The sequence below is a fragment of the Onychomys torridus genome, chromosome 5 (assembly GCF_903995425.1).
Source record: "Onychomys torridus chromosome 5, mOncTor1.1, whole genome shotgun sequence".
Lineage (NCBI taxonomy): Eukaryota > Metazoa > Chordata > Mammalia > Rodentia > Cricetidae > Onychomys > Onychomys torridus.
In genome coordinates this window covers 68,430,948-68,457,406 of record NC_050447.1, presented here as the reverse complement: position 1 = coordinate 68,457,406, position 26,459 = coordinate 68,430,948, and the positions used below count along the sequence as shown (strand labels likewise).

The 26,459-nt window shown below is 40.1% G+C and overlaps 1 protein-coding gene across 19 annotated transcripts in view; it reads right to left on the bottom strand.

Annotated features, from left to right (window-relative positions):
* The window catches only part of Celf2 (CUGBP Elav-like family member 2), an 859,694-nt gene that overhangs the window by 68,770 nt on the left and 764,465 nt on the right, over positions 1–26,459 (bottom strand). For all 19 annotated transcript variants that reach the window (XM_036188412.1, XM_036188400.1, XM_036188409.1 and 16 more), the window contains 2 exons: positions 18,541–18,589; positions 7,254–7,388 (listed from right to left, as the gene is read on the bottom strand). In XM_036188412.1, coding sequence (XP_036044305.1) covers positions 7,254–7,388; positions 18,541–18,589 — 184 coding nt within the window. The remainder of the gene's footprint in view (positions 1–7,253; positions 7,389–18,540; positions 18,590–26,459) is intronic.

Here is a 26,459-nt window from a genome sequence, read left to right as displayed (position 1 = left end):
ACAAACTATTACTCTGAGAAAATTCAACAGTGCATACGAAATAAATGATAAAAACTGTAATTTGTATAAAAAATTTCATAACTTTGGAAGTTGTAACTTTCTGAAAGGAGTCAGAGATTTGAGCTAAAGTTTAACACACACAAGACAATGCACATTTCTCTGAACATCTACTGGGAGACCTGGAAAGCTTTCTGTGTTTGTTTTCTCTAGTTCTATAAAATAACTAGCGTCTAGAGTGCTGGCCCCTGCTTCTGATAACAGCACTGGCCACCATGCAGGTCACCGCTTGAACTACATGGCTCATCGCCCTTTGTACTAATAGAAACACTGCCTTGTGGAATTTACATTTTATTCATCATGTACCCTTGGGCTTCTTAGAGAAAAAGGCTGTGAAATTAATGCAGATTTAGGCTGATTTTATAATAATACCACAGCACACTAAAAGCTTAGCTAAAGCAATACAGACTTATTTCATTTATGATCTCTAATGACTTTAAAAGTGCATTGATTTTCAGCTTCTTTTGCCCTGCACAGTTTGAACTTAGGTATCAGCGAATAATTTAGTGTTCCACTCAATTTCCTCAAAACATTATTATTACTACTTAAAAGATTTCCAAATGAAGCAGATCTATAGTGAGAGGCTAAAGCCTATTGTCATTTCAGAGCAGATGCATGAAAGCAGAATTCTGGCATCAACAGTGTAAGACTGTTGCCCCTGTGGCCAATAAACAAAATAGAACATTCTACATTCACAAAGCCAGTAGACTGTTTGCTTTATGTAAATCAATTTGTGAGTCATAAAATACATTTTCTTCTTTTGTCCTTCATTTTATACCTGGTAAGAATATCAAGTCAATACTGCTGTAGTGCCTTTTAATCAAACAGTATTAAGAGCAAGCAGTGCCTGTCCATGATCTCCCATGAACAATGACATCCAGTCATGAAAGTAAGTAAATGCATATTTTCCCAACATGTTATAATCATTACTATATAAAAGTTCCCAGTACACAGGAAGGTCATTCCATACTCCCCCACCAGTTGAACAGGTCTTATGAAGTAGGCAAGAAGTCTGGCTGTTATGGAGTACTGAGCTGTTGCACGTAGTTCTCTGACAGAGTAGCCAACAATGTCTACCATTTAAACATGTTGCATGTCCCCAGACATGACTGTAGCTTTGGTTACCAATGAAAGCAATGGCCTCCTCTAAGGCATCAAGACCACATGTGTAAAACAGCATGTGAGACAGACAACAGTGTTCTCCACTGGCTTCCATATTGATTCTGAGGTCTAAAATTATACTCTCAAATCAACCATCTTTTTCAAAGTAATATCTCCTTAAAATGTTATGATCATCACTAGAATTTCCAAGGAAATAAGACTACAAGATTTTATTTTTTTCCACTTCTTGCCTTGAGACGACAATATGGAGGCCAAAGCAAATCATCTATCAGAGGTGTGTTTGAAAGCATATGACTTCTGCTTTAATAGTCACAAAGATTGTTATATTCACTTCATTTGCTCTTATTATCTAGGAATGTGTGCCATACTGACAGTTTCCAAGGGAGGTTAAAATGCACTAGAAACGTGTAAAATGTCAATAAGAATCAATAAGGCACAGTTTATGCATTTTTCACAATTTCACACAAGTAAATTGTAAGTAACTTTGAGAGAAAGATACAGCAATTAGCAGGCACAATAAAATTTCTATCAACTTAAACCACTCCCCTCTCCTTTAAAAAGCCTGCAATTAAAAACCCAAGCAATGCTTCTAATTTTACAAGCCTAACCCATTCAAAAACTGATCTGACAAATGTGATGACTTCTTTAACCTTTTTTATCTTACTGGCCATGTTTCAGGAAGAGAGAAGCTGTCTCCTTAGGGACCTTTGTAAGTTCTGTACTGTGTGCTGTGCTCAATTACTTAGGAGAAAAAATTACCGTGTCATTTATAAAGTAGGAATACATGTGAAAAATTTTATTCTCAGTGCAATTCTGGATGAAGTAAGCAACTTAGGAGTCAACTACTTTGTGGGATAGTAAAGCTTGTTAACCTTTGTAATTTCTCTAAATCAGGAGTGGTTGTGGCAGTTGTATGGATAGATTATAATTTTCTTTTTAATACAAGTACAAACACAGTAGTGGCTACAGCTTTTGGTCTCTGATGTACGGCTTTTCACCAACACAGGGTCATAAGAGTTCTACTATTAAAATTGGCCACTGCTTTTTCTACAACTGAATCAGAAGGTTTTCTATTGGGCAGAAGTATCTTATGTCCTAAGTGGTGCATGCAACAGTACCGACTGGGTCTTGACAGGTCAGCACCTCTGATTTGGTAGTATTAGCCCTTAACTATTGAGGACTGTTAAACGTACTATCTAGGCAAATAGTATTCTGATAACTGACCTCAATGTTGGAGGAATTAGACCAGAGGAAGAAAGACAGAAATATTAAAACAAATGACACCATATTTCTTTCATTTTTGGTTTGGATATAGTATACATATATACATATACCTGTCTTAATACTGCCAAATAAATATAAAGGAAAAAGACCCTTTTGTGGATAACCTGTAGTTTAGCTTGCAATTACTCTCTCTCCTTTCAGAATGTCAGAGATTACTAATAGGAATGAGGAGTGGAATTCTTCTTATTTTGGTAAGGCTGCCTTCTTGCTGCTAAAACAGATAGGTGATTGACTGGAGAAATGTTTCACAAAGTGATTTCCTCCTACAGACAGGATCTAAGTAAAGCTCAAAGCTGTAATAGAGGGTGGGGTTCTTGGAACACATCTATCACACTTGTCATTTTAATTGAAAAGGCATCTCCCTATTCCCTTTTCTTTTCTTTCTTTTCTTTCTTTCTTTCTTTCTTTCTTTCTTTCTTTCTTTCTTTCTTTCTTTCTTTCTTTCTTTCTTTCTTTTTTTTTTTTTTTTTTTTTAGATGTTTCTCTGTATAGCCTTGGCTGTCCTGGCACTCAGTCTGTAGACCAGGCTGGCCTTGAACTCATAGATCCACCTGCTTGTGACTCCCAAGTGCTGAGTTTAGAGGAGTGAGCCACCACCTCCACTGAAAGGGTGTTTTACCTCAGGGGTTCTACCTCTTATCTCAGTTACCAAGAAAATTCTACAGAACTAGATGAATTCTTGCTTCACACTAAAAAAAAAAAAAAAAAAACCCACCCCCAAGTTAGAGGTACTTTTAAAAGCATGAATGATGTTGTCAGGGTCTCTTAGCTTTTTGTGACCACTTTCCAAGAGGCCCAGCGGCCTGCTGTATCTCAAATAGAAGAAACATGACTTCAAGTTACTATGCAGCATGAAGGGGACTTCAAACTAAGGAAAATTACTTATATATGAATCATCACCTAAAGAAGACATTAATGTAGCCAGTTTTCCTTGCTGTATCTTTTTAGCACTGGTAGCAATGATCAAACACATAGTCCAGCATAATACTTGGTTGGGCACATGCATTAGTAGTAATCTAATAGATCATTGGTAATATTGGGTTAGTTTACTGAAAACTGACACTGATATATCATTCATTCATTTATGGCATCTGAATTTGTGTACAGACTAGGACTCACTTAGCAGCTGGCAAAATCTCATTGCTTAGATGGGGCTGGAAGACTGTTTTGAACAAGATGGCAAAATGTAGTCAGTATTCTAGGGGACATGTGATGAAACTTTCCAGTAGATGAATGTTTAGGTACTGTGTGGACAGGACTACACTGTGAACAAAATAGTCTTTTCCACATACCTGTCTGAACAGTCAAAAGCCCTATCCTAATATACTTCTTGAATATAATAAGAAAAAACAAGGATGTAACTGCTAAATCCAGTCTGTGCTCTTCCCAGAAAACATTCATTTGTCAAAGGTTTAGGCAGGGAAATGTTAGAACACAGCTGGAATCATCTTAAACAAACAGAAATAAAGTTACTTTAAATGGCAGTGAAGCCTGGACTACAGTTTGTGGAAAAGCAAAGCAGAATCGACTTTGTCACTGACTCCGAGTTATAGATACTCAATTGCCACTGTGCAGAAAATCCTACGGGTTAGATCTCAATGACCTTCTGACATATGGACCAGTAAGGACATGTTTATTTTAGGAGTTCAACATCCTAAAGTGACACTGTCAAATATGTACATTTGGTTTAGAAACCTCAAGCTTTGCTTGTGAGAACACATGTCTCACTCACTGGAAAAGCCATGGTGGCCTGCTAGTTTTCTCATGGAGAGCTGTGCAGGTGCCTGAGAGGTGTAGTTGTCCTTGCAGATGATGTAACTATTGATATGAAGTTGTTTCAAAGTGATGGGCAACATGCTTTCCAAAACAAGAGAGTCCAGAATGTCCCCAGTGGAGGAAAGGCCTCCTTAGATGTGGGTATATTGTCCTTTGCATGGATGAGACAAAATATTTGCTGAGTAGTTATGTATGACTGGCAGGTGCTAGGTACTTTCTATATCGATACTTACAACCATTTCCTGAGGGTGTCTGTCCTGGGACACGTACCAGTTATAGTGAGTCGTCCCCCAGCCCAAAGATAATGACTCTAATTGAAAGTATAACTAGGGCTTGATAGGTACAGTTGTGAGTGCTGGCGGCTTTCAGGCCTCTATGCTGATGAGTGGTATCCTGAGTCAACAAGTCTGAGAAGCCTCGGCAGAGTGCCTATTAGTGAGGAATTGAAACAGTTGATGTGACAGAGGAAGAATGGTGGGGGACGCCTACTTGACTAATTGTCTTTATAGTTATAGTTGAATTGGTAAACCCAGAAGAAAGGGAAGTAGCCAACTATTGGACTGCACCTTGCCTTTATTGTCACTAAACAGTCTAATGTAGAAACTTTCTTACTGAGTAGTTTATATTCTGATTTACAGGTACTCTTCAGGGCAGCCATACTTTCATTTCACTTAATTTTTATTTATTATTTTTTTCAACAGTTGAGCTAGCAACAGATACTGAGGGAAAAAATGCCAAGTGTCTTTTATCTGAAGTGCCACTAATAGAGGGCATTTATTAATATAATGATTGAAGACTCATATTCTTTAATGAGAACAAAATAGTAGCATAAAATAGAATTGTTCTTTTATCAAATACAAGGATTCAGGAGCAGGTCCCTGTAGCCAGGAGTCCCTAGGTCCTACTAATTGAAAAATGTACCACTGTCTGTCTTTGTATTTCAGAACAAATGGTTATAAATGAGTATTTTCTTTTTTCCAAAAGGGAATTCTCACCAGTTCACTAGGAATTACTTTTCTGTTGAAAGCAAGCAGTGGGGAGGGTATTCTCTTTTTTATACTGAGCCCATCCATTTGCATAAAATACAAAATGAGAAGGCTCCCCTAACTTACTATAGGAAGAGGCTACTTCTGTGGTTAAGTGTTGGTTAATCAACCAAACAGCAGACCAAATTAGCTAAGTTCTCCTAGTAAGTAGTGAATGTTCTTCTCTTTCTCATGAAGTTGTGCTATTTGGAAATCTTATAGGCAGAAAATACTAAAATGTACCTGAAGATACGCAAAATGTCTTCCTCACCATCTCTCCTGCACAGCAGAGGCAGTGGGATGGAGGGTCACTTCAGAGCTAGCCAAGGCAAGCGGAGGGATGACAGAAAGCCAGCACTCAGCTTCACACTCACAGTCCCTATGCACCCATACAGACAGTAAGTGGGAAAACCCGTAACTGGTTACTAATGTTGTTTGTGAGAGAAGCAAGGCAGATACATGTTCACTGCTGTCATCTATGAATGGGAAACTAAGAAATAGAAACAGGGAATAAATCAATTAAGGTCGCACTGTCATTATCAAAAATTCTGGGACTGGAAGTTAGAGTTATTGACCTCTGAGCTACAATAAACTTCATTCTGATTAATTTAGAGACATTCCTTCTCTCTGTCTCTCTGTCCCATTGTCTTCTTCATGCTGTCTGTATTGCTTGTCTTAAGTACTGTCTGTTACTTAAGGGTCACAGTATCTTTAGCTTTTAGAGACTCAGCCTTGGAGTGCAGGCTAAATGACGAGATTTCAGAATTGACAGAGAATGAATGAACTGGGACTTGCACAGTGTTCTCCCTCCCCCACCCCCTTAAACCACCCTCAGAGGAAAATAGAGGAATCAAAACTTAGGTGTCAGTCTACTGCTCCTAGTTTCTTGACGACCTCCATTTGGGAACTCTGAAGGTGGATGTATGTGACACTTTTGTTCTCTGGGACTTTAGTTCCAGAAACCAACAAGATGAAGCTTTATGTCTAAGATTAAAAAAAAAATCTTCCTCCCATGATTTTAAAATTAGGTAAGAATGGTGAGACAGGTGAAAATGGTCACCTTGATACTTCTGGTCTGGTTACTTATTCAACATGTGGTTTGGGTTCCAGAGCTGGCCTAGAACCTGAGCTTGAGAATGAGCAAAGTTCTTAACTATCCCCATGGAAACTGTACTGCAAAATGATTTCCTCCTCAAACTGAAAAATGTTTGTCATATACACTTCTACTTTGGGTTGACTTGGGAAACTATAGTCAGACAACTGTTACCATGTACTGTCAACCTTTGTGCAGTTTAAGGAAGGAGGTGTGTGGTCTCAATAAGGGGGAGGGGAATATGGGAAGAGAAGAATGATCTCCACTGTTTCATACAGTGGTTTACAAAACTGTAGCACTCTTCAGGGCGGGAAGCCACAGCTTGTGCTCCTTTTATTGGAGCAAAAGAAGAGCCTATGATTTTCTTGAGGTCAAAGTCATTTTTTTTCTACCATTTAGAAGACAGGACTGTGGACTAGAGGCTTGGTGAGATGCAGGGCAGGGCAGGACAGGTCTGCTTACTCAGAGATTATATACCTGCTCTGCACTGCATGAGCAGTGTGATACTCTCTCTGGGCTCGGATGGCTGTTATGAGGATCACATCTTTAGTGTTTGTCCAGGCAAACAGAAAGAAAAGTATGGCTGAGTAGCTATTCTCATCTTCCACCTCTCCTCCTTGTCACCTACATTTGCTCAATTTGAGGATGAAAAGGGAGTACAGAGGTAGGGCAGCCTGTCAGCATTCCATGGGACCTGGCACTCAGACCTTTTCACCTGGAGAAATATGAGATGATCATTTTGGTTACAGAGAAAAGTTCAGGTTGGATAACTTGCTCACATGGGATATACTGCAAGCTGACCTCCTGCTGTATGTGACGCCTACCATCTCCCTTGACTGTGACACAGAGTTCCAATTAGCACTTAAGGAAAGCGACTTTACAGAGAGCACACTCACCTCGACTCAGCCCGTCGGGTCCCCGGAGAATCCGGCATTCTTCTATCTGGCCAAACGGAGAAAACATCACTCTGATATCATTCTCATTACATTTCTTCGAAACCATTCCTATGAACAATTTTCGGTCTTCCACAGCTAGGAGATAAAAATAACAAACGAACAAAGGCCATGTCATCTTTTTTCCTTGCAATCAATGCTTCATTACCAACCAGGCTTGGCCATGTGAGAATGAGTGCAGTCCTAGAGCTAACTGCAGACCTGTATCTGCCCTCTTCCTGCAGTTCACCCCATCTGGTCTGTCTTCCACTCTGACCCCAAGAACAATTTGGTTAGCTTCTAACTAGCCAGGCTGGTTACACTTGACACAGAAGTTGATTCTAGAGGAGAAAGTTGTTGCTATTCCCTGGGAATCACCTCTGACAGACCCTACCTGGCAAAACCAGAAAAAGAAGAGCGAGAGGAAGCTGTACTGGTGCAGTAACTTGGAGCTAGGTTTCTCAAGGAATGTAGATACATTTTGGGTAGCATGGCAATTGTGCACACTTTCAACCCTGACAGAGGCAAGATCAGACAGGGTTTTCTTCGGATCTGGAACGTTCCCCCCAATCTCCATTGTTACAATATTTGAACTATAATTAGCCTATAAGGCAAAATTACAGCTGATTTCAGGACAGTGTTTGCAGCCTTTCTCAGAGAGAGGCCCTTTTTAAAGTTTCTGAAGTGCTGCTAGAAATAAGGCTTGCTTATCTCCTATTGCTTCAATTTAATCTATTTCTCAGAATTAGAAGTGTGGGTGGGGGAGGAGAGAGAGAGCTACACCTTCAAGACCTGGCTTAGGCTCTGCCACAAGTAACTGTGTGACTTCTGTTACTGAAAGTATAGTAGCATCTTGATACTGTTGTTCAGGTGGTGGTTACTTCTTTCTTTTGTCCTAGTGCAGGATCTCATTGCCATGTACACAGTAAGTATTTGGCCTGGATTTTCTAAGTCCTGGCACTACTGGAACTCAAGTTAAGGTATGTGATCTGAGCCCTCCAGTACTTGGTCATCTGTTCCTGAAGCACTTGCAATTCAGTGACTTACCCTGAAGGAACATTGTTGCAGAATTCCTTATAATGACCCCAAAGTCGGATGTCTGTGCCACCCCATATCCAGCTAAAGCCATGTGGATTCATTGAACACTTAAAAGGGTCCAACATGATGGAGAAACAGACTTTTTAATGTCATCTCAGTTTAATTTAAAATTTCAAAGCCCTATGTATCTATTATATTGGTCAGTGCAGCTCTGAAGAACCTAAGTGAAGCAGCTAAATGTTCTTTGTCAGAGAATTCCATGTAGTAAGTAAAGGACTTATGCTATCCACTTGTAAAACAGATCTCTGAGTCCATAAAGGGGAAAGGGACTTTCCAAGGGTCATTCAAGAGTTCTGTGGTTTAACCTGGACTACAACCCACTTTCCTAGTCCCAGCCCAGAAGTATTCCTTTACTGATTCCTCCAAGCTAGAGGAAGTAGATGAGACCTAAAGGGAAGAGCAATGATCATGACTTAGAGACTCTGCTCTCTGTTCTAGTGTTATTAATTTGAATGGTGACTCTGAGAATCATCTCACTTCTGTCAGCTTCTCTTTCTTTTCCTTTTCTTCATCTTTCTCTTAGCACTGCAGAGAAGGCAACCCAGTTAACCAACCCAGCTGTGGTTAACTGAAGCCCTGGAATGGAGGGTGACAGAGCAGGGTGCAGAGTTCCCCTTCTCCTGTTTCCCTCTACACTCAGGGTACTTTCCAAGACAACTCAAAAGTCTAGGGCTCTTTTAATGTCCTCCTGAGATGAAACTTAAATAAAGGCAGAGTCTGGAGAGATCTGTAGTGGGGTGGGACAAGATACTTAACATACAAGGGACAAAGTCAAGAACAAAAGTGGTGTGTACCTGGAGGAGGCAAAAAAAAAATCTTATGATCTGATCAGAGAATTGGCTCAATGGATCAGGACAGTAATAGAATTAAAAGTCACTGGGTGGGCTATGGAATATCTTTTATTTGGATAAAAAAAATTTCAAGTACTGTTCTTTTTGTCTGTCCCTCTGGAACAAGTGAAATACCAGCTATCTACTATGAATGAGCACAAACCTAGTGGTTCCAGGGCATCAAGCTTCAGCAATCCCAGATCCCTTGACAAGGAGCCTTTATAGTCTCCCCACCTGTATGATTATAGGCTACCTATGGGCTGGCCACTGAATATGGAGGGTTTTGGACAGCAGGACCTGGGAGGATGTGGCAGCCCCTTGATGGAGACATGGAAATGGATGGAGAAGGAAGGGAAAGACTGCTAGTCTCCACCTCTTACTATTTCCTGCTCAGGGCTCTATACCTACCAAACTATGGCTGGCAGCTGTATGAGAATAAAAATTCCTGTCATATTTCTTATCTCAAAGAATCTTGCTTTAGTTCTTTAATATAAAAGCAAATTTTAAAAGTTTCATTTGGTTTCTAGTTTCACTTGTAAATCTAAAATTGCAGTGTTTGTACATTCTGAGTTCCAGGGTAGTATTACAGTAAACTATACATGCAGATCCTGAGCCTATGCCCATCCCTGCCCCACACGAGATGAGTGCTATAAAAATGGAAATAATTTAAGAGGAACTCTTGACTTCCTGGGTACCACTAAGAATAAACTCAACCAGATATCAAGAAAAAAGACAACTCTTCCTCAATCTACTATTAGCTAAGAAAAAAGGGGAGGGGACCTCCATATGCTAGTAAAAATGTTAATTTCCCTTTCTCTGTGTGAGGCTCATAGCCAATTGTCAATCAGTAAGAATGTGGATTGCTTAAGTCAATCTACTGTATCCAGAGTAGTCTGGTAGGTGATTTAGAGGAATTTAAAAAACAAAAGTAAGCTCCCTTCTCTTTAGGGCAGAACCACTTTCCTCCAGGATGCAGTGAACTGAGCAGGGACTATACTTCCACCCAGGAAGTACTGTACAGATGGGTTCCCTACTTCATCAACAGCAGAAATAGAACCAAAAGACCTTCCAGACCAGAGGTCAATAAAAATTCTCCTCCCATGGTGTAATGAGAAAGAGTTAATGTTCTGAGTATGAGGGTAACTTCTTAAAGTGAGAGGTCTAGAAATGTCATTTTAAAACATTCCTAATTGTAAGTCTGTGCTAACACCCTGGCATACAATCTGTCAAAGTCACACCTGGATTTGGGGCTGCTTGAATTAATTAACAACTTTTCAATGTGTTGGTGCTAACATATGGCATTTAATTACTGCCTCCAAATCTGCGAGTGGCTCCACTTTGAATTTCAAAATTATTTTTCCATCTTCTAGAAAATCAGAAAGTGACTGGATGAAAATACTTTGTGATGCCTACTTTTAACGGTGGCTGTGAAGGTTTTCACCTTCCCATGAAAATAGTTAAGACTTTGGCTAGCTCTGAGCTTGACAAAAGAATACAGAGGTTCTAGAGGCCTTGAGAAAGAGACAGGTCTTAATTAGCATTTCTAGAGTCTAGGAATTAAGGTCTCTAAACAAGTACGGTTGTAAAGTTAAAACAGTATATATTCTATGTTCTTTCTATATAGCATCTTCCTTGACAACAAGATGCATGACAATAGTCAATACTGGCTCTAGCTAGTGAGAACCAAGCATAGCATAAGAGGTAAGTAAGCGCATGCTTTTGTTATCACTCACTGGTAGACTTGCTTCGGCAACTGCTTTTAAATCTTGCGTGGCTGGCACCTTATATTTCATAATAAGAGGACTGAAAGCTCACTGAAGACTGAAAGTTGGATGCTACAGAAAAATATATATGGAGAATGGAAGAAAGTAACTGTGCTTATGCCACACCTCCTCAAACATACTTTTCATACCATCACTCAATTTTCTGCAGTGGAAAGTAACAAGAAAGTTGATGCCTGAGCATTTTAAGGTATTTGATTAAACACTTCATCAATTATTACTTATCTAGAGTAGTATTTTTTATTTTCCCTTTGTACATCTGGCTTAGTAACACAGAAAACAAAATGCCATGGAGTAGAATGAATGTGATAGAGGATGTAGATTAAATTATAGCTATTTGAAGGATGGATTAAAGGAAGCCATAGAGGTTTAGGAAGCCCATTCAGTTAAGATCCAACAGTGCAGGGCTGGTGTACAAGCATCTAACATTTCTGAGCTCACTAGAGATCCCCTGTATCAGACTATAGATGGCTAGGGATTCAAAGGGTGACTATTTTGCTGGAATTTACTTGTCTATAACTGACTGATCTGTGATTAGCAGTCCTTGCTCAGAAAATTCAAAATTTCAGAATCTGAGCACACAGATAATGAAGACAGAACTGTCTAGCTGTTGATGAGTCTTTTGTGCTATACATAAATGTCAGCAAACTCAATGAAAGTGCAATTAGAGTTCGTTATACTTCTTTCATTGCCACGGGAGCTATTCAAAGCATCTGAACTAAAGAAATCTTTGTGTTCTTTATGCTTCTGAAACTGTGCTTACCTGTCAAAAACGCCATAAGGAATCAGAAAGAGCTGCAGCACTTATAATTTGAGTTAGAAAAGTACACATTTCTTCTAATTCCTAAGTTAGGTCCAAAGGGGACTATGTAAGCTATTCATATCTATGCAAGGCAAAGTTCCATTTGAGTTCTCATAATAGAGTTTTTGAAATATAATTGTAAGTCTATTCACATGTTTTGACTTTTTAAATCAGAAATTCAGAAAATGAAAGCAAAAGGAGAACTCAACCCACAAGCAGGTTTGGGGATCCTCAGTCCGTGTATGAGCTTATACTGTGATGTGAGCAGTCTACGTGTGCCAGGCTGGCCACTTAGAATGCAATAAAATGTCTCACCCAGTTATAGACTGTGCTGCTAACTTAGCATTAGCATAACACAGCAAACTGAGTATTTCTGGTGTGCCAGGTATTAGGCCAAGTTCTTTACAGACTCTGTGGGAGTTTGCTTGGTAAATGTTCCCCAAAGGCTCATGCATCTAAACACCTGGCACTTTTTGGGAAGGTTATGCAATTTTTATTTTTATTTTTTAAATTTTTTTATTTAGAGAAAGTTTTCTTTATATGAATAATAGTTTCTCTTATGTTGTAATGAAGTTCTTCAATAAACATGTTGAACCTAGCATCAAATGATATACTTGATATAAGATATAAGATATAAGATATAAGAACTAAATAGCAAGAAGCCTGCCATGGCCATACAGTTTGTAAACAATATAAGTTTCTGTGTGTTTACTTGGTTGGGTCTAAGTGTCTATGGGCCTAGCGGGCAAGAGAGATTTGTCCTGTTGGTGGGACAGGCAGGAAAACTCTAGCTACACTCTATGATGACAGCTAGGTTATTTGCTAGGCTGGTCACCAGAGTAGACTGGTCCAGGCACCCTCTGGACCACTGCCAGCAGACCAAGGTGGGGTCAACCTTGTGGATTCCTGAGAGCCTCCCCAGCACCCTGCCTCTTCCTGTTCCCATGATGTCCTCATCTATGATGGTATCTTCCTCCCTGCCCTCCCACTCTTTCCCTGTTTCAGCCTGACCCTCCCACTCCCTATGCCCTCTGCCACCCTCCCCCCACACCCAGTCCACTCATGTAGATCTCATCCACGTCTCCTTCACAGGATCATCCATGTGTCCCTCCTAGTGTCTTTCCCTGTTAGCTAGCCTCTCTGGAGCTGTGGGTTGCAGTCTGGCCATCCCTTCCCTCCCATTTAGTATCCACTTATGAGTGAGTACATACTATGTTTGTCCTTCTGAGTCTGGGTTACCTCACTCAAGATGATATTTTCTAGTTCCATCCATTTGCCTGCAAATTTCACGATATCATTGTTTTTTTACTGCTGATTACTCCATTGTGTATATGTGCCATATTTTCTTTATCCATTCTTCAGTTGAGGGGCATCTTGGTTGTTTCCAGGTTCTTGCTATTACAAATAATGCTAATATGAACATAGTTGAGCATGTGTCCTTGTGGTAAGATTGAGCATTCCTTGGGTATATGCCCAAGAGTGGTATAACTGGGTCTTGAAGAAGACTTATTCCCAGTTTTCTGAGAAACCACCATAATGATTTCCAGAGTGGCTGTACAAGTTTGCATTCCCAAAAACAGTAGTAGAGTGTTCCCCTTGCTCCACATCCTCTCCAACATAAAGCTGTCTTCAGTGTTTTTGATTTTAGCTATTCTAACAGGTGTAAGATGGTATCTCAGAGTTGTTTTGATTTGCATTTCACTGATGACTAAGGATGTTGAGCAATTCCTTAAATGCCTTTCAGCCACTTGAGATTCTTCTGTTGAGAATTTTCTTTTAAGCTCTGTAGCCCATTTTTTAATTGGATTGTTCAGTATTTTGATGTCTAGCTTTTTGAGTTCTTTATATATTTTGGAGATCAGCCCTCTGTCAGATGTGGGGTTGGTAAAGATCTTTTCTCATTCTGTTGGCTGTCGTTTGGTCTTACTGACCGTGTCCTTTGCTCTACAAAAGCTTCTCAGTTTCAGGAGGTCCATTTATTAATTGTCGCTCTCAGTGTCTGTACTACTGGTGTTATATTTAGGAAGTGGTCTCCTGTGCCAATTCGTTCCAGACTACTTCCTACTTTCTCTTCTATCAAGTTCAGTGTAATTGGATTTTTATGTTGAGGTCTTTGATCCACTTGGACTTGAGTTTTGTACATGGCGACAGATATGGATCTATTTGCAATCTTCTGCATGTTGACATCCAGTTATGCCTGCACCATCTATTGAAGATACTTTCTTTTTTCCATGGTACAGTTTTGGTTTCTTTGCCGAAAATCATATGTTCATAGGTGTGTGGATTAATGTCAGGATCTTCAATTTGATTCCATTGGTCCACATGTTGGTTTTTATGCCAGTACCAAGCTATTTTTATTACTTAGCTCTATAGTAGAGCTTGAGGTCAAGGATCATGATGCCTTCAGAGATTTATTTATTATACAGGATTCTTTTAGCTATCCTAGGTTTTCTGTTTTTCCATATAAAGTTAGGTATTGTTCTTTCCAAGTCTGTGAAGAATTGTGTTGGGATTTGGATGGGGATTGCATTGAATCTGTATATTGCTTTTGGTAAAATTGCCATTTTTACTATGTTGATTGGTTATGGAATTTTTAAGACATGGTGCCTTACTGGAGGGAGTATGAGAGTTCCCACAGCCTTACTTCACTTCCAGTTCACTTTGTTTTCTAATGTGTGCTTGAGAGGTTGAGATGTGATCTCGTAGCTTCTTGCTCTGGCCTCCTACCATCATGTCTTCCCTAACCTTATAGACTCTCCCTTTGAAACTATCAGCCCAATAAACTCTTCTTCTTTTAGTCATAGTCTTTTCTCAGAGCAATAGAAAAGTAACCAATATAGAAGTTGGTACCAGAGAGTAGTGCTGTTTCTGAGAAAAACCTGATCATGTTGTTTTTTGGAGGAATGTGGAAGGCTTTGGAACTTTGGACTAGAAAAGTAGTTAAATGTTGAACTTAATGACATATTCTAGAAGGAGTGTGAAAACCAGAAGTGCTGAGAATAGTGAAGGTCTGGGTCAAAGGTTTCATGGGGGAATAAGGACTTTATTAGCAATAGAGTTAGAGACCATTTCTATGATATTTTGGCAAAAAATCTGACTGTTTTCTGTCGATGTCCTGAGAATTTATGCTATACTAAATTAAAAAGAAATGGACTGCTGGGTGTTTAATTCCAGCCCTTAGAAGGCAGAAGCAGATGTATCTCTGAGTTCAAGGCCAGCCTGGTCTACATAGTGGGTTCTAGGCCAGGCATGGCTATATAGAGAGACCTTATCTCCATAATAAATAAATAAAATAAAAAAGTAATGGTCTAATTTCTTGTTAGAAGAAATTGTAAATCAGTATAATGTTGAATCTTTGGCATGATTATTACTAATAACTCTTATGCAGGTCTACAGTAAAAAAGAGCAAATGGAGAAGGAATTAAAAATGCATAGGTTGACTAGGAACAGAACATTAGGAAGCTTAATATTTCAGCTAAGGCATGTGCTTAAGGAGAGACTGATTGTTAAGGAGAGTGGAGCCATGAAAGAGAGAGGCCTCCTGCTCTGCACTGGAACAACAGGAAGGGTGCCATCAGGAAAAGACTCTACTCAGCTAAGACTCCAACGTAAGAAAGGAGTAAGCCCATGGGGTTGCTTGCTCATAGAAAGCAATTGCTTCAACACAGAAAAGCTGCTGATAATTCAGTCAAATGCTACAAGGGGTTCATCTCAAGCTGACAGTTAACTTGGCAGTTAATCTAGATGGCACTGCCTTTGAAGGCATGAAAGATTCCGGAGTGAGGGGGTCATGCATTCTTCCTCTATAGTTTGAGAGAGAAACCGAAGCCAGGCAACATGTGGCAGTGCTGCAGTCCCTTTGAGAAGGCCCTTACAGGCCATTACATGAAGTTGTAAAGCCTGGTTACAAGCAAAGACTACAAGATGTTGGAGATGTCAGAGCCAGGAGACATCTGCTACAGAGAGCTGAATACAAGAGGTAGAATCAGCTCAAAAAAGAGATGTATGTTACATCCAACAGCAAAGCTATAGGGCTGAGACATCTAATCCCTTTTAAACTAAAGTCCTAGATACTGGACACAGCTACAGTATTTTCCCTGCTGGGTTTTAGTCTTGCTTTGGTCTAATATTTCCTTACTATGTCCCCATTCCCCCCTTGTGGAATTTTCTAAGTTATATACTTAATTTTTGGTTTTACAGGGGCCACAGTTAAGAGACTGCCTTGAGTCTCAAAACAGACTTTGAACTTCTAAATAGTGTTGAGACCTTAAGAACTATGAGAACGCTGGGCGGTGGTGGCGCACACCTTTAATCCCTGCACTCGGGAGGGAGAGCCAGGCGGATCTCTGTGAGTTCTAGGCCAGCCTGGTCTACAAAGCGAGTTCCAGGAAAGTCGCAAAGCTACATAGAGAAACCCTGTCTCAAAAAACCAAAAAAGAAAAAAAAAAAAAAAGAACTATGAGGACTTCAGAAGTTGGACTAAATACATTTTACAACATGAAAGGCCATGGACTTTTGAGGACAAGGGAATGGCATGTGGTGATGAGTGTAAGAAATGTCACCCATAGGTTTATTCATTTGAATACTTGCTTCCAGCTGTGGCTTACTTTACCAGGTTCTCTATGCAGCTCCTCAAAAGGGGAATTTTAAGGTCTTTTTAGTGTAGTAAAAAGGATACTGAAAACCTCCTTGACTTTTGAGATCATGAAGAATTTGGGGTACACAGTTTAGTTTTAGACTTAAAAGAAACACTGTGTCCAGAGTTAACAATGGAGAATAGAAGCAGCAAAATACTGAGAACTCTTGGCAGTGCAGGTTTGTGCATCTGGTTGTACACATGAACAGTAGATGACAATACAAGAAAGAAAATAAACCGTATTTCAATACTTGGGTATTTCAGGCCCTCTGTGATCATCTCAATTATCTAATTGGTGTGTTTATAAATATAGCATAAAGCTTTCCACAGACTTTCATTCCATGACTTTTGCTCTGATATAATTTAGAGAAGTATGGAGCCAAAAGATAGGGAGAGCATCTCTTAGTGGCTAGAAACTCCAAGAAGCCATACACTGACAGGGTTTGTGTCACATGATTCCTCTCCTCTGCTTGCCACGGATGAGTATATGGGAAGTCTGGGGGTAGAACAGAAATGGCTGTCTTTAGAGGAAGGTATGCTCAGCAAAGACTGCTCCACAGCCAGGGTATCCCTCTGGGAGGTAATATCTAACACTTCAAGGAGTGTCCATCATTTACAAAGACTGTATAAAAAATCTTATTGAGACTCTAGAAGAAACAAAAATCCAACTCATTTGGAGTGTTATTACTATTCCTGTTTTATGAATGAGCATATGCAAAGTTCCATGTTAGTGACATAGTCTTTCTTCTTTTTCAGATTTACTGCTGTAATACCATTCCTTAGCCAACTTGCCTGGCACATAGTAAATGATAAATGAGTAACAGGAAGGAAGGAAGGAAGGAAGGAAGGAAGGAAGGAAGGAAGGAAGGAAGGAAGGAAGGAAGGAAGGAATTTGATCATGGCCTCACAACAAAAGAGTGGCAAGTTTTTAAAAGTTTCTCGTGATAAATGCCATTGTGTATGATAAGATAGTACAGGGAAGGGGAATCGGCACTGAGGGAAGTATGTGGCTGAGAGGACACAAGCAAAGCCCCAGAACCTGCTCAGAGGGCGTGGGTAAGTGGTAGAGAGCGAGTGCTAGCCCTGACAAACCAGGGCCCTTCTTCAAAACTTTACAGTCCAGGAAGAAGCCAGAAAATGGGGTACACTACAATTAGCAGAAAACAAAAAAAATAACCCCCCCAAACAAAAACAAACCCCCCAAAAACAAAAACAAAAAAAACCCAAACCAACCAACCAACCAACCAAAAAAACAAAAAACCCCACATTGTGGAGAGATTTGGAGTCTAATCATAATTTACAGGTGCAGATATATAGATCTCTAAGTGCATGGTTTCTGCCCTGATTATTAATTAATGAGGTGCAAAATTTTGAGCTGGAAGGAAACAGTGCTGATTATGTCAGTCTTGTGGGACAGAGGAGCTCTGTGGTCCAAGAAGATAGATGGTTCTTTTAACATGTATTTCCATAAATTAAAAGAACAAAATGGGGACAGGGGGCTTTTAGAGATGGGAGCAAAAACTCAATAAAAATGTGGACTATCAACCCTGAAATGTCTTGAAGAAGCAAATCTCAATTTTATTATAGATTTCACCAAATACTTATTGTTTTTTGCAGCAACTATATGTTCATTTAACCAGCAGTCTGAATACTGAATGGATTCTGGTGCAAATGTATTGGTACAATTTAGAGAAAAATGTAGTAAGACAGACAAAAAGGAACAATAAGAGAGCAGAAAATGGTGGCTTTTACTGGGCTACTCACGTCCCACTCATGTTCTGCCCACTGGTTAGGTACCCCTGTGTTGTACTAGGAGTAGATCAATACTAGCCAAATCCCACAAGATTACCACACAGGGCAAACCCTAAGCAAAGGAAATGGAAAACCAGTCCTTGTCACAGCCTTCACAGTTGCTGTTGTTTTTCCTTCCACAGATAAATGAGAAGGAAGAGTGGAGCACATATTTCACCAGATGTGCTAACCATAATGGCTGGAGTAGTAGCTGTCCACCTTCCAGAGGGAAGCAACAGCTAGAGTGGCTCCTCCCTCCCCACCTGACTTAAAGTAGTAGACATTATTACATTAGACATTGGTTGCCACCTACCGTTTGACTTTTCACTATCTGCAGGTTTCATCTGAATGGGATGATGCATCTAAAAATATAAAAGTGAGAAAGTAAAGGCACATTCAACAACTGTAAAACCAGTCTCAGAAATGTGATACTATTCAAGTACTGCTATAATTACAAGGACACATAACTAATAACAAGGCTTCTAAAGGATGATATTACCTTAGTTTGTTACCTAAGTTTTATGTTCTGGAATCCAACCCTCAAGCCAGGGAACACTGCAATAATCTGTAAAAACGTGAGCTTTGGAGTCAGGCTGGAATATGAACCCTCTACATTAGTTCCAGGTGATGCTGGCCAGCTCTGCAATCACAGCTATGTAATCTGGGCAGTGTACCTTCTCCAGTGTAACCTCTCATCTGTGAGATGGGGAGAACACCCGAGAAGAAGGACTCTGAGAGTCAAATGAGAGCACATATGTAAGGTGCTTAATGCATGAGCAGAGCCCAAGATGTGCTGAAGACTTTAGAATTATGGATGTACTACTTAAATGATAATTGTCTTTGTCCACCACCTACTCTGTTTGCTTTATGGGTTTATCTCAACAGGAAATATTTGAAGGTCTATTAGTGGCTTGATATAGGTACCGATATACAATGCAGTCACTGGGAACAATAGGAGCAAGGGCAGTAGAGAGACACGAACCTATTAATTCAGTTAGTATATGTGCAGGCAGGAACAGAGAAAACTTGAAACAAATGAAACTGAGCTCCTGAACCATGGCAGACGTGGATGCTCCATGGTTCATTATACAAACTGATGACACTGCTGTGTATGATCCAGGGTATACTCCAAGCACAGAATGCTACCACTATTTCCAATTAAAATAAATTCCTCAAACTACTTCCAAAGGTCCTCTTACTTGATATTTCATCATACCCCAAGGAACAGGGAAGCCACAGGGTGGATGGAATCACTGGCTGTGCAAAAGCTTTTTATTAGAATGGGTCCGCTCTCAGCGAACTTTTAATTCCCCCAGTGGACTTGCATTACTTGCAAGCCACAGCTCTGGTTTTTATCTAATTGAAACGAAAGGGTATGGTACTTAGTTATGGCACTTACATGACGGGACAGTATGATCAGGTAGTTTGTGTGCACTGCCAGTGTCTTTAGAGTACCAGAGGAAGAAGACAGTGAGAAAGAACTGCCAAGGGATAAGACCTTAAGTATTTTAAAGCTGCCTATCGCCCTCAAAAGCAAGATGTTTTTATCCATAGAGCACAGGCCTCAAGATACATCATCTACTAGCATTCCCACTTCATAATTCATATATTCAATTTGTGGAGTAGAGACTACTTGAGGGTGATTTGGAATGTTACTTTATGTAAAGATGTGTTACATTTGTTTATGCCGCATTTGTTTAACTATGTAAAGATGTGTTGTATTTATTTCACCTCACCTGTCCAAGGCACCTGATGGGTCTAATAAAAAGCTGAACGACTAATAGCTAGGCAGTAGAGAGATAAATAAGGCTGGCAGGCAGAGAGAATAAGGAGGAGGAGGAATCTAGGAGAGACGGAAAGAGAGAGGTGGGGGAATGAGAACAAGGGAGAGAGAGAGGGAGATGCCTGGGGCCAGCTGGTCAGCGGGTCGGTCAGCCAGCCAGCCAGCCAGCCAGCTAGTCAGACACAGAGTAGGAAATACAGAATGAAAGAAAGGTAAAAAGCCCTGAGGCAAAATGCAGATCAAGAGAAATAGGTTAAATTGAGTTGTAAGAGCTAGTGGGACAAGCATAAGGCTGAGCATTCATAACTAAAAATAAGTCCCTGTTACATGATTTGTGGGAGCTGGTTGGTGGTCCAAATGAAAGCCTGCTACATGAGCGCATAATGTTTAGGAGTACTAAATAGTCCTTAAAAACACAACAGAAGCAAAATGTGGAGACTTCTGATTTGACCAAGGAATAGGGAGATAACAAGGTTTAAGGAAGATCAGCGGTATCTTTGAGTAGGCTATCCTTTGGTTCCATTTGTCCACCCATTTAGCCAGCATGTTCTTCTTGTGCCAGGGTCTAGGCTAAGGCCAGCTAGCTGTCCATGGCCACGAGAGGTTTCCCTCAGGTGCTGCATGGCTGGCAAACACAAGTGCAAACAGCTAGCAGAGCAACACGCCAAGTGATGGAGGAGAGGCAACACACAGTTTCTAGGAACCAAGGGAAAAAAGAAGTTTTACTTTGCCTGGAAAGAAGGAAAGAGTTTCCTATCAAACATGGTATCTATTTCCAGTCTCCTCAGACTTGTTAGCCAAAGAGAAGATGGCTTGTCAGACCTACAGATGTTCCATCAAAGACCCATATCTGACACTGCTCAGGTGGCCAAGAACCTGAGACAAGATAGGCCAGGGGCCTAGGGGAAAATGAAATACTACTGTTCTACTAAAGGAACATAGCAATAAAATGACTCCTAATGACATTCTGCCATATCCATAGATTGCAGCCATCATCAGAGAAGCTTCTGGCATTAGTGAGGAACAAAGATAGAGAATCACAGCCTTACAATCTGCAGAGTGAGAGACCTCAGAACACTCAGTCCTAAATGAGATGTCTCCATCAAATTCCTTCTCTCAGAGCTCATGTAGGAGCCAGAGGGGGTGAAGAACACCAAGGAAAAAAGGTCTTTTAAACACAGCAAGACCAACAAACAGGAACTCACAGAAACTATGGTAGCATGCACAGGGCCTGCTCAGGTCTGCACCACATGGGGTCCCAGTGATGAAAGGAGACATGGACAAAGCTTCCATCTCTAACCTAGAAGCTATCTCCAACTGATGATCACTTGCAAATGAAAAATTTATTTTCATCAATGGAGTTTCAACAGTGATATAAACTAAACAATTCTTTCTCCTCCTTTTATTAAAAATAGGAGGTTTTTTTTTCTCATATGTCATGATTGTGGTTTCCTATCTCTTTGCTCCTCCCAGTTCCTCCCATCTGGCTCCATTCTTTTTCTACCTCTCATTAGAAAACAAACAGGCTTCTAAGGGAATATAATATAATATAATATAATGTAATGTAATATAATATAACATAACAAAACAAAACATAACATAACATAATATAATATAATATATGAAAAGGCAGAACTGAGAAAAGTTACCAAGCCATGTGGCTAAACATAAATAAGAATTATGGGTTAAATTAAGTGTAAGAGCTAGTTAGTTATAAGCTTGAGCTAATGGCCAAGCAGTCATAATTAATATAAGTAAGCCTCTGTGTGTTTACTTGTGGATGTGAGTGGGAGAGATTTGTCCCAACTATCAGCTGGCTGGGATACAGGAAAACTTCCAACTACATTTGGTGCCCAATGTGGTGTTATTGAATTTCCATAAGGCCTAAAAGAGTTTTAAAATGGCTTTAAAACACACATTAATAGAGCCCAAAATAGCTTTCTACTTCATGTCTCATGCAGGTCAAGATAGAGATGCCATGGTATGTGGACTTGAGCTACAGTATGGCAGGTTCACAGCCTATGGGCTTGAGTGCAGCATGGCAGATTCCTGCCATTGTACACAATATTGTTTACAAGCCACACAGCATGGTGTGGTGGACATAGCTTTTGCTAGTACAAAAAAAAAAAATGAAAGAAAGAAAAGGTTTTTGGGCTACATGTTACTGGATTGAAGCATAGACCCACTGCTTTCCAGAGTCGGCAGTGAGCATAGTTCCCAGAGCTGGTGGTAAATGTAGTCCCGCCATGCCATTCTGTATGCTATGAATATGTGTTGCTCTGATTGGTTGATAAATAAAATGCTGCTTGGCCAGTAGCCAGGAAGTATAGGTGGGATAAGCAGACAAGGAGAATTCTGGGAAGAGGAAGGCTGAGTCAGGAGTCACCAGCAAGACACAAAGGAAACAAGATGACAAGGCAGAACTGAGAAAAGGTAGCAGGCCACATGGCTAAACATAAATAAGAATTATGAGCTAAATTAAGTGTAAGAGCTAGTCAGTAATAAGCTTGAGCTAATGGCCAAGCAGTTATAAGTAATATAAGCTTCTGTGTGTTTACTTGGAGGACATGAGTAGGAGAGATTTGTCTTGACCGCCAGCTGACCGGGACACAGGAAAACTTCCAATACAAATATAATGTAATGTAATGTAATGTCATGTAATATAATATAATATGGTAAACAAAAAAATAACACATTGGAATTGGACAAAACACACAACAGGAGGAAAAGAGCCCAAGAGAAGGTACATGAAACAGAACCACTCATTTGCACACTCAGGAATCCCACGAAAACACTAAATGGGAATATGCAAAGTACATATAGGGTAAAAAAAAAAAGAAAAATAAATAAAATAAAAATTTAAAAATTAAATAAAAATAAAAAAAAGAGAAAAACTCTGACATGGCATTGTGAGACAAGAGCCTCCAAAGATGCCTCTGAGTTCGTTTTCTATTGGTCATCTACTGCTGACCATGCAGCCTACCCTTAAGAGTAGTTTTTTCCCCCGCTGTGAGACTTCCTTGGAGGAAATTAAATTTTCATTTGCCAGTGGTTCTCAATTGGAGACTGCTTCTAGGTTAGATATGGGGGCTTGTGTCCATTTCTCCTTTCAGCTCAAGCACTCTAACTGGTGCAGACCTATGCAGGCCCTGTGCATGTGGCTTCAATCTTTGTGAGTTCATATGTGCATCCAACATATTGATTTAAAGGGCCTTGTTTTCTTGGTGTATCCCTTCCCTCTGGTTCTTACACTTTCTGTCTCCTCTCATTTGATGGAGACATCCCATTTAGGATCGAGTGTTCCAAGGTCTTTTATACTCTGGTTGTGGGTCTCTGTATTTGTTCCCCACTGCTTCAGGAGGAAGATTGTGTGATGATGGAGGCTGGAGCAAGGCAATGACATGTGAGTATAGTAGAATGTATAGTAAAATGTCATCAGCAACCATCTGGAGCCATTTTGTTGCTAGTGTTGTTTTGTGGGGTTCTGTTTTTTTGTTTTACACAAGTAGTGTTTGGGATACAAACCATTCTTAAAGGCAGGCCCATGCCCAGCAATAGATGGCCAACACAAAAGTCTTCTTCAAAGTTCTTTGTCTAATAATGTTTTGTCAGGGCATTTTCTTTAAACCTTACAGATCCTTTGTATATAGATTATGGCTTCTGGTTTTTGTGTTTTGCAAGATTCCCATGTCTGCAAACATGTGTCTCTGATTCTATTGTGCTTTATCTTCAGCTCTTTCTTGTTTGTTTGTTTTGTCCTATTCTGATTTATTTTTGTTTTATCTCATTTTATCATTATTATTTAGATGTCTGTTTTCTATGCAGAAAGGATATGGATCTGGATGGGAGGGGAGGTAGGGAGGAACTTGGAGGAATTAGAAATTATGAAAAAAACTATATTCAATATCAATAAAAGCAAAAAAAAAAAGAATAAACACAGTTCCTTTCCAAAAGGAGTTTACTATACCAGCAAAATGGCAGCATAAGGCTGTGAGGGTAGTTAACATACAGGGTTTAAGCAGTGATTTTCAACCTGTGGGTCTCAACTCCTTTTGGGGGTAGTCAAAGGACCCTTTCACAAGGGTTGCCTAAGACCATCAGAGAACACAAATATTTATATTATGATTCACAACAGTAACAAAGTAGCAATGAAAATAATTTTATGGCTAAGGGTTATCACAATATGAGGTGTTAATACACAACATGTATTAAAAGGTCTCAGCATTAGGAAGATTGAGAGCCACTGTGTTAGAGGGTCTTATAAACTAACAAATTGATGGTCTGTCAAGTGTATGGTCAGGATAGAAGATTTAAGTGGTAAAAGCAACCAGGAAGAGCCTTGAGTTTAGAAAAAAAAGTCAGTTTTGGTGATATCAAGGAAGACAGATTATATAAAAGACACAGAGGCCAGGATGGAAACTAGTAAACAGCCCCAGTAACTCTATGAAGTTATAAAATTTAGTGCTAACTGCCTCTTTTGGGAAATGAGGGAGAACTCCAGGCTCAGACAGCCAGAGAGATCCAAGAGTTGTTGCTCAATTAGGGAAAATGAGAGGAAATCATTTCAGAGGAAACAATGCCAGTCTGAAAATACCATATTTGATGTGACTATGGTATAGCAAGAAGTTGGAAATGCAAGGCTCAAGCTTAAGAAAGAATCCAGTATAGAAGAGGTTGCAGTGAAAGCCACAGGAATTAATGGATTGAAAGGAACTGAGAGCAAGGACAGAGCCTTTCTTCTGAGGTATATCTTAGGAAGACATCTTAAGAGGACAGAGCGAAAGGCAGGAGGCCATGATAGGGACCTTTAAGAATGAGGGAGTTAGAACTTCTTACAGAAGAGCATGGTGGATCAAGCGGTGCTGTGGATATTGCTCTGTGTAAATAAAGTTCTGATTGGCCAGTGGCCAGGCAAGGAAGTATAGGCGGGACAAGAGAGAAGAGAATTCTGGGAAGTAGAAGGCTGGAAGGAGACACCGCCTACCGCCGCCATGAAAAGCAACATGTAAAGACACTGGTAAGCCACAAGCCATGTGGCAAAGTATAGACTAACAGAAATGGGTTAATTTAAGATAGAAAAGGTAGATAACAAGCAGCCTGCCACGGCCATACAGTTTGTAAACAATATAAGTTTTTGTATGCTTTCTGGGTTGGGTCTGAATGACTGTGGGACTGGAGGGTAAGAGATTTGTCCTAACTGGGCCAGGCAGGAAAACTCTAGCTACAAAGTGGCCCTAACTCCAGTTCTAGGAGAACTCTTCTGACCTCGGGCACTGCATGCACACGGTGCACATGCATCCATGCAGGCCAAACATGTACAGCCATACAACAAAAGAAAAGATACCTTTAAAAAAGAATAAGGAAATGACCAGAGCAGATGGTGTTGAAGGCTATGAATGCCAAAATATTTTTCTAGATTAAGCAACAAAAAGTTTAGGGATTTTTTTGTTAAAAGCAGTATCTGTGGAGTAGTAGGGCCTACTCCAGATTGTAGGAAGTAGAGGAGTGGGTAACGGGGAAGACACCAGTGCACATGATAAACGAAGACTACTGCTTCCAGTATTTGCAAAGGGATGAACATACAAATCTTGACAGATGGGAACAGTGGCAGATGGCACTTTTTCTTTCAAGATAATAAAAAGCTATATGGGTTAATACACTGCAAAGAGTCAGATGAGATTCACAAAAGATAGAGGTAAGTATATGTTTTATGGGATATAAAGATGGAAGCCTTCTGTCCATCTTGGTGGTTGATACAAATGTTTTATAAATGGAGGTGACACATACCAGAAAAGGAGCAGGTGCTGCGAGCATCAGGCCTAAGTGCTATGGCCATCTAGGCTCATCTGTGATCTGTAGTGAGGAGGAATCTGAGTGTCACACGAGCAGCATCCGTCTACTTTAAAGCTGCTCTCAGTTGCAGTTATGAAGGTAACAACTGCCTTCACTAAGGACACACAGCTGGTTAATAACAGAGTTGGGATCAGAAGTGAAATCTCCCTGCTTTTAATTCAGTGATGGCTCTCCCAGACCACACTGCTTCTCCACAAAATGTCCAATATGGGACTTGGACACATGGGCCTTTAATTAAGAGCTCCAGGCTTCACTTACCAGAGTCAGGTAAACACTCATTTAAAAGTGCCTGTAACACATGTTTAGGTGAAATATTCTCTTTTTCCTCTAAACTCCCCAAACACTTGATCTCCATGGTTCATGACTAGTATTACAGTAATACGTCATTTTTCATCTTTCTGTAGCTGCTCAGTTTCTGACCTAAGACCATCTAGAAGTAATAGGAGCAGTAATGAAGCAGCCACTGCCACTATAGACTTGAACTTTGTTTTGTTCTTTATTGGACCCAGAGGTGGGTAAAATCCAGTTCACAGAAATCTTGATTGTCAGACTATGGCAAACTCTGAGTGGGTGATCACCTACTGCAGGTACATTCT